The sequence below is a fragment of the Dendrobates tinctorius genome, unplaced genomic scaffold (genome assembly GCF_039654945.1).
Source record: "Dendrobates tinctorius isolate UK_male_01 unplaced genomic scaffold, ASM3965494v1 ptg000019l, whole genome shotgun sequence".
Taxonomy (NCBI): domain Eukaryota; kingdom Metazoa; phylum Chordata; class Amphibia; order Anura; family Dendrobatidae; genus Dendrobates; species Dendrobates tinctorius.
The window spans coordinates 28,585,429-28,594,814 of NW_027361687.1; the positions used below are offsets into that span (position 1 = coordinate 28,585,429).

General features: G+C 40.9%; 1 protein-coding gene across 1 annotated transcript in view; it reads left to right on the forward strand.

The window, feature by feature from the left end:
• CRIP1 (cysteine rich protein 1) overlaps nucleotides 1–9,158 on the forward strand; it is a 28,355-nt gene extending 19,197 nt beyond the window's left edge. Inside the window, exons 2-5 of the mRNA XM_073566792.1 lie at nucleotides 6,264–6,358; nucleotides 6,904–6,961; nucleotides 7,512–7,556; nucleotides 8,868–9,158. Of these exons, the coding sequence (XP_073422893.1) occupies nucleotides 6,264–6,358; nucleotides 6,904–6,961; nucleotides 7,512–7,552 (194 nt within the window). The 3' untranslated portion in view covers nucleotides 7,553–7,556; nucleotides 8,868–9,158. The remainder of the gene's footprint in view (nucleotides 1–6,263; nucleotides 6,359–6,903; nucleotides 6,962–7,511; nucleotides 7,557–8,867) is intronic.
• The last annotated feature ends 228 nt before the right edge of the window (nucleotides 9,159–9,386 follow it).

Sequence of the window (9,386 nt, forward strand, 5' to 3'; positions counted from 1 at the left end):
GTCACAGGACAAGGTCTTCAAATCAAGGAACATTTCACTGACTATGAAGACACAACTCGTACATAGTATAGTCTTTTCTGTAGTAACATAGGGTTGTGAAACCTGGACGATAAACAAGACAGAAGAAGAATTGACACCTTCTAAATGTGGTGCTGGAGAAGGATGTTATCATGGATGGCAAGAAGAACAAACAAATCAGTTTTGGAACAAATCAAGCGAAACATGTCACTCAGAGAAAGGATCACCAAGCTATGACTTGCCTACTTTCTACTTTGGACACTTCATATGAAGATAATAATCACTGGAGAAGGACATCATGGTCAAAAGAATAGAAGGAACAAGGCGAAGAGGAAGACCAGCAACCTGATGGCTTGACACTATTAAGGTAACGGCAGAAAAGACACTGGTGGACCTATCTAGGTTTGTAGAAGATCAATCTTCCTATCGAGCTTTCATCCATCAAGTCGCCATGGCTCGAGATTGAGCTCAAGGCTGTTAAATAAAAAAATAAATAACATGCCATAGAAGAGAAAAAGCAGGACAAAGGCACAGCTGTATGACCTCGGGTTAATGAAGCTGCACACACATCAGGGAACACGGGTGCCACTTCCAAGGAAAATAGTCTGTATATCCATAGAGAAGGAAGTGGATAGGCACAATCCGTCCCGTGCAAAATAATCCTTTATTGTGGCATCAAGTTACCAACAGCAGGCAGATAAAACCATGGAGCAAGTACAGACGACGATCGTTTCGCGCTAACATTGCGCTTCTACAGGTCATCCACTTCTCTATGGAAAAAAATAAATAACAAGGCCTATCTGTAGTCTGCTAGGATATAAGCCATAAACCAGGTCTGTCTGGCTGATTTTGAGAACATTTGAGACTCTTCACCACCCAGGATTGCATCACAGTTCGAGAAGCACTATTTGTTTTTATCTTTTTTTTAGTAGGTTTACAGGTTCCAAAAAAGGGCAAAGAATACGCTTAAGACCTCTTTCAAACCATGGCAAAGTACTCCTCATGGTGGCCTATCTGCTTTAAACGGCTGCAAAAAAACTGCTCTTCAGATCTGTAATGGACCTCTCTAACTTTTCTCGGCAGCACATGTCATGTTGAGACAGGACAACGTGCTGCCGAGAGTGATGATCTTTTAGCCAAGCCAAAAGATTATTATTCATCAGGTGATCGGCAACTGGTTTGCATGGCCCAATTTTCTGGAAATCGAAGTTCCTGGTAATGGTCTTTCCTGATAATCGTGCAATGTAAGTGCATGTTAAGAAGGGGGAATCTGATTGTCTGTACCCCCACCGACTAATTATTTGAAGGACAGGCCATCAATGTAAAAGAATCAGCCAATTATAGGTGTTACATAGGCCAATCCTTCTTTCCATTTACATGGAAGGATGCTGATGATTATTTTTAGCAGAGTATTATCCGTAAGTCAAGGCTTGAACAGCTGGCAAACAACAACCGGTAGACATCAGCTGCCGAACAATAGCCCGAAATACCATCCTGTTTCCATTGACCTTACTGCCTCTAAAAACAGTATTTCCTGATATTTTGCAGTCTTGGTGAAGAAGCCAGAATTTAGCTTGGAAGCATTTAGCCCTTAATTCCGTACAGGCCGCCTTTGTTATCATTTAATGAGGTATTTGCCATGAAATGTCCCGTATTTGTGTTTCTTCATTTGTATTTGCATTGCATAGCGTGCTATTGATCTAAGGAGGATTGTTAACACCTTGGTAAAAGTAGCTTTCTAGGCCAAAGCAAATAATACAAAATAATACACAATGGCTGAATGGGAACCTATTTATGAGATTGACAATCTTGATCCTAAATTAATCTCTTGATCACAAATATTATAATATTGAGGCACTTGAGCATCACTCGTCACGTCTTATGAAAACTTTGAAATGGAAGCTAGGGAATTGCACAAGTCTCCTTATTTATTCCTAGTCTGCCTGCTTGATGCTGATCAGGAGCCATTTATAATGGGACGACTGGTGAGAGTAGTGACGTTACAGCCATTGCAAGAGGATATGAAGTATTATCTGCTGCTATTCAAATAGAAGGCCGGCCATGCAAAACATAGGTGTAGTCCACCATAGTCCACCATAGTCAACGAGCTATCACTATTTCAACCATTTACCTTAATAGGGATTATGGAAATGGACTGCCATTGTGAGACAACCTCTCTGCAGGAGAAACAAGGCATGACTTCCGCTGACTCGTCGATATAAGAGCAGCTGTGAATTCAGAGCTTCCAGGACCGACTACCCACACCTTTGGTACACAAACAGAGAGGAGGTAACGACAAGTTTAGGAAGCTGACAGTCCATTGAGATACAAGGCCAGGTGACCAGAGAGTCACAACCTGGCTTCTCTAAACATCTCCATGGAGCCAGGTGACCGGTGGGTCCCAATCTGGACCACTCCAAACATATCCATAGTTTCAGTGATGGTCAATGGAGCAGACCTGTATTCTTTCAGCTGGGGCTGTGGTCCCCTAAGCTGGCATCTTGTAGAATGTCAAATCTGTGTTCTTTCGTGCTGGAGCCATGATATGGCAGCTATCATGTAGAGTGTTCCTCTGTGATTTTGTAAAGAGTCGCTGGTTCTTTGGATCTTTGGATTTCTTGGATAACCTGTTACAGAGGCATATCCCCTTTATATAGCTCACAATTGTTGTCCTTCAAGTCAGCATCTAGAGGTCAAGAGGAAGATGTGATGAGGTTAACTTGCATGTTTGACTAATAAATTTGCATCATTTTAATTCCTCTGTTTTGCAAGTCAACAAGCCACAGGACTCATACAGTGGTCACACAGCATATTAAGCGAACATCCATTGTTCAATGACCCTGCATCACTGTGTTGCAAAAATAGCAGACAATAAACTGTAGGAGCTGATGTGAGGTAAATAACAACTATTCATCAATTTACAAATATCAATTTAACCTACAAGAAGAGTTAACATTTCAGACTCTTGACCAAGGGATGAAAGAAACATATATTCAAAAGTCAACATATAGATAACACTATGCATCCTGGCTTATTGAAAATAGACGTCTGCATAATTAAGATAACATGCAGTGTTGTCACATAAAGACTTTCCAATTTCACTTGCTGGAGTTGTATCCTTATTTCCGCTTGTGTACCTTGCTTCCATGTCCCACAGAGACAAGATCTCGCGCTACGCGTCATGAAATCTGCAGAGATTCCTTCAAGGGTGAACTGAATTTTTTTATTCTAGTGTATGACGTAGTACCCAATAACATCAATGGAGATCCATGAGTGGCCATGCCATGAGTGCAATCTGTGCAGCCGCACAGAGGCCCAAGAGGTATGGGGGCTGCTATTACCTCCAAAACAGGTGGAATTGTGCATTACAATGAGCAGTTGGACTACAATGGACCCATATATCGATCTTGTATGGAGGCCCTTTTCTGTCTGCGCCTGCAGTGTGGAGATCCATGGTATCAATTTCTTACATGGTTTGTACAGTGAAATGTTTGTAAAAACAAGCAACTTTGCAATGTACCTATTATTAACAATTCTCTCTGTTCTCAAGAATGGAGGGCTTTTTAATTCTGTAGCGTACTGCTGGTTGCATAGTTACCGTCCACCTCTGCAATCCATGAGAGCATCTGATATCTAGGCAAGGAGTGCTCGCAAGTTTTAGTACCTCAGTGCTCATCTGATGCTGAAAAAGCAAAACTGCCTCTGCAAACTGCATCAAAGAACACACAGTTCGGACAAGAGGCGCAACCACGCAGCCAATCTGAACTGTCAATCTTCAGAAGAGCACTATTCCCTGGCAAGCATGGAACTGGGAAGCGGTGCGCTCCTGAAGAAAGTGTGATGAAGTTCTCCGCCACAGAGAGCTTTACCCATCGTGGTTCGTGGCTTTAGCTAATAGAAGAGGTCAGATGTAGTTACTATCTCTCGATAGATTCTCCACTCTATAGTTAATGGTTTCTGTCTCTTATTGCTCTGGGTATTTTGATCAGTAGGGAATGAACTGCAAAGTATCCCCATCAATCAGAAAAAATAGAAGCACAAGCACTAAGCCAAGCGCTGCTCTCAAGGTTAATGAACTCTAGTCTATGATCCTGTCGTCAGCCTGAGATTCTGCCCGTTTATGTGAGCGAATGGTGGAGTGTGAAGTGTTGCAGAAGTGCAATTACACTTCTTGTAGATGGGATGATAGCACAGGTTCAGGGTTGGTTGCGGGGCCTTCGTACCTGTATGACCATCACAAATGAGCAGTCTTCGCATTCTTGTGCCATCTACCTTGACATCACCACTTAGACTAGTGATTGGCTGCAGTGGTCATATGCACTGAAATCATGATGTCACTGTTGCAGTCTGATAACAAAAATTGAGACACCAGGAATGGAAAAAAGGAAGATCAGTAAGTAAAGCTGTTTGCTTAATAACAATGAAAGCTATTGAGGTTGATAATGTATTTCTTGGTAAACGCCTTTATTATTTTTTTTTTATGAAACCAGAATTCCCCTTGGGGTAGCAGTTGTTCTAATCCTACTTATCTCAAATAGGCGTTAACATGGTGTTGATGTTTTCCCATCACATTGAAAACATGATGACAGCTCAGAGTCAGGCTGAAAAGAGGAAACACATCTTGTAAAGAATATTAACAATGACTAGAATAACATATGGCAAATGCAAGATACATTGTATTGTATTACGGTATAGCATATTGCCTCCAAACAATTTCCATGCCGAAAGATAATGTAATGGAAATTAAATGGATCCATGTCAGTCATTCTGCTATTTTCTCTGCTCCTGGTTATCCAGAGTATAAAAGTGCATGGGCAAATAATAGGACCCTAACGAGCATAGCTCAATGATATGGCCAGTCAATCATTTGCATCCATTTATGTGGTACTATAATTAGTTGTATGACAATGGTTCATAAGACCCTTTGTCGCCATACAGTTTTGACAGCACCTCACTCTCAATGAGAGTTGGCCCTACTTATGGACATGTTGGGTGTCACTCTGCTTCCAGAAATAGATTGCCAATGCCGGGTCAAGAATGGTACTAGCTTCCAGATCGGTGAGCTTCACAGGATCTTGGACTTGAGGGCTCATGTGCACACAAACCACCATTATTCTACCACTGGTGTAATCTTTAAAGGGAAACCCCACTCTTGATATTAGCAGAGGTTTAGTTTGCCACGATGGGATCAGTGGAGAAAGTCGAGAATGTGATTGAACTTGACTATCTAGAGGAAGTAAAAGTCTTAACAAGGTTTCTGTAAAGGAAAGTGGGTGCAGGGTTGGTTGTCTCGGGCTCTATTGTACTGCTGAAGATTCTAGGCAGTACATGTGCCCTAGACTTTTGGCGAGGTGCCACAGATTCCAGAGTGAGCATCACCTGGAAATGTATCAGCATCAATATGACACTGATGCAGTTGGATCTTGTCGATCAGTAGGCCGAAGGTTTACCGCTACCAACAAAGACGTCAACGTTTCCACGCAGGCTGTTTGATGGCGTCTTGACATTGGGTGGCCTGTGCTCTGCTACCTCTATGTGCTGACAAGAGTAGGATGGGTGATTATAAGCTGAGGGAGGGGTGGCATTATCACTTTTTAGAGGGCACAATATTTGCCTTGTACTGGATGCTGGCAATGAACGCTACACCACTGGATAGGACATTTCTTCTTGTTATCCTTCATACAACTATATGCAGAGCTGATATAATAATTTAGACATCCGTCTGGTGGTGGGGGATAAAGTTATCCTGTAAACCCATGCAGACGGACAACTGTTCTGTAATTCACCATGGAAAGGATCATGTATGCATGAAATATGCTTTCATTCAGGCGCAGAAGCGTGCAGAGACATAATCCGGTCTATGTAGTATCTCTGTGGTTACGTGTAGAGACTGGTAATGAACAATGATGATTTGTTCTCAGTGACAGGAAGCTACAAAACCACACAACGTCATGTCAACGTGTCTGTTACACCAAAGTCTCCACATCTGTAGTGCTCCTGTGATCACTTTTCTAGCGGTTGTCGCCATGTGGGTTATTTATGACCCTTCCTTGCTCTGTTCCAACAATGCATTCCTCTCCAAGTTTACAGATATTTCTAGTGTATTTTTCTTGCTTTTGTGTATACGCAAGCTATAACAGGAGGACTTCAGCCTACTCCATGGTTAGATACAGACTTGTGGTGTATTTTGCAGCCATGCAATGTAAGCAGCAAATTCCTGAAATGCCTTTTTTGATTTGTTGCAGCTGAACGGGTGACATCTCTTAATAAAGACTGGCACAGGCCATGCCTACGATGCGAGAAGTGCAACAAGACTCTGACTCCTGGGAGTCATGCTGAGGTACAGGATGCTATAACATTTTGTGGGAATGGTATTTGGACCCTCGTTGATATTATGATTTGTTTTAGTATTTTAATCCCCCTAAAAAATAAGTAATCCCTCAGCCATCGGCTAGAGGACAACTTGTCGGTCGCAAGATGTCTAACCACAGAGATTCCCCAGCTATCCCAAAATCAGGTCTCTGGATAGTTTCAGCAGCTCAGCACGATTTTACCATATCTATCCACACATGGAAGATATAGTCCACATGTAACTTGGTATTTCCAATCCACAGCACGCCAATTCTTTCTGTGGATTTTCACTGCTGCCTTCACCCCTTGCAGGACAGGGCATACACATGAAGATTTTGGTGCAGAGTCCCCGTGGAGCTGCAATAAAGTCAGCAGCGAATTCTTTCAATTTCCATGTGAAAATACCCTTTCATTGTAAGACCCCGCACTTCAGGGTTCTGGAATACCTAAAATAGGCAAAATATAAAATACTATATTTTAGTACTTGTTTATTACTTTTATCCCATGTACTAATTTGAACATTTTCTCTTTCAGCATGAAGGAAAACCCTATTGCAACCAGCCATGTTATAGTTCCTTATTTGGACCAAAAGGTAAGAATTTCATTATAGTTGTGAATACTTGTAGAGATGAGTGAAACTTTAGAAATTCAAGCTCACCAGCTTTACCAAATTTTCCATTCTGCAGAAAATCAATTTGACACAAATGAAAAGTACTCCAAAGACTTTAATTTCCCTGGAAAAATAGGTTTCCTAGAACTGTATTAAAGCCCTTTCAGCGTTTTATATTTTTTTCCCTATTTTTATTGCTGACCTCCAAATAATCCCTGCTGCATTTCCTGCCTCAGCTTTTATACAGGCTACAAGAGTCATTCCTGATTTACTATGCTAGACCAAGTAATGATTTAGCTGGTTAAGCCCTACCAACCACAGTCCTTCTCTGGCTTATGTAATCTTTTGCATTGTGTAAAATAACAGCAGTCACTTTAGTTAATTTGAGCAAAGCGAATCTCAATTTTTCGGACAGGTGAGGTTCAGCGAATTCCTAAAAAAATCAACACAAGCTCACTTCTGTCCAATCGATTTGTTCATCTCTAATTCCTGTATGTTTATATGTGGCACTAAATATATATTTGTTGTTCAGGATTTGGACGCGGAGGAACAGAAAGTCACTCCTTCAAATGAAGACGTAAGTACACTTTTTGAATTTAGAATTACAATATATAATGGAAAATAACATAATTTGAATTTCTGCTCATCTTGTGCTTAAGAGTCCAGTGGGTGGTCCTGATCGCTGATTGACACCTACCTCCACCACTACAGATTGTTATTCAGTCTATGGCATAATGTATACTGCAAGCGGCACATCTGCTGATAGATTTACAGAATTTTCCTGTACTGTGGGTTTGCTACATTGTATCAGTGAAAATAAGAGTAATCAACCTAGGGACTAAGTCTAGGCTCACAGGGGACGGCTCCATGATTTTTTGGACCTTTGCTTTCAATTTTTCCTCCTTCTTTTCTTAGAGCTATAACTTTTTATTTTTGTGGTCAACAGAGTTGTAGGAGATCTTGATTTTTGCAGTATGAGCTTCTGTTTTTATCATTGCAATTTAGGGGTCCATATAACTTTTTGAGCGCTTATATTTTTTTTGAGAGGTGAAAAACAAAAAACAGCAATTCTGCCAAAATGGCTTTTTTGGTGTTTACCATACAGGGTAAATATTTTGATACTTTATTCTTTCAGATAGTTGCGCACATGTTGATAATTTTTTTTATTTTTTAGATTTTGTTTATGTTCCAGGTATACAGTAATTCATTTTTCATTCTTTTTCTTTCTTTTTTTTAAATTCTTATTGGCTTCATCAGAAGGGAAACATTCCCCCAGATTCCCAACCTCCTAAATCCTGGGGTCACGATTGACAGTGGTATCTAAAAGGTTTAACTGCTCAGTTAGACTCAGGTGCCAATTGTATAACACAGCCAGCACCTGCGCTGTTTGGAGAGAGTTTAGCAGAGCAGAAGGGAATTCAGCAAAAACGGGCAATGAAGAAACAGATTAGATATTAGAAAAAACTTTTTGGCAATGAGGGTGATCAATGAGTGGAACAGGCTGCCACGAGAAGTGGTGAGTTCTCCTTCAATGGAAGTCTTCAAACAGAGGCTGGACAGACATCTGAATGAGATGGTTTAGTGAATCCTGCATTGAGCAGGGGGTTAGACACAATGACCCTGGAGGTCCCTTCCAACTCTAACATTCTAGGATTCTGTGATTTGCCCAGGATTGCTAATTGCTTGTGCAGACCACGGAGAATGGACTAAAGTAGACACATTGCAATAAACCATCACCTGTAGCATGCAGGTCTTTTCGGGTTTTAGCCTATACGTGAAAACCACACATGTCCCCAATCTATGACAGTAAGCAGAAAATCCTTCTTAGGACTCTGATGAGCCTTGACAGCACAATCTCATTTATACTGACATATCGCTTTTTCTTTAGGTCTGGGAATGCGGAATATCGAGAAAAATTCTCCTACTTGCAATGAAACTTTCCTGCCTCCTATTGATAGGCCAGTACTCATAATAAGTGTATCCGTCAGTAATAACGATCCGGGACCTGGGCCACCACTTGATCTACCTGTATGAAGCATCAGTCATGCGACGTCGGCTTCTTATCACTAATACCACTAAACGTGTAGATGATGAGTATTGTAATCATACATTTTGATATAGAAGTAAAATATTATGCAAGTGGATGTGATTATTCATGAATAAATATACTTTACCATTATGTTGTGTGACAGTCTCCTTATATACTGGATATATGATACATGTGTTCTATATGTATCTAGTATTTGGGGAGTTTGGGAACTTTCCCAAGAACAGGGGTCAATTGCAAAAACTAAAACTAGCTCCTTCCCTCTCCGAAATGATTGGCTTCTTCCTATACCCATCGACCCCTATGAATACTAAATAGGAAATGAACTCATTGTGAACCTTGAGAAGTTTGGGATTCCAG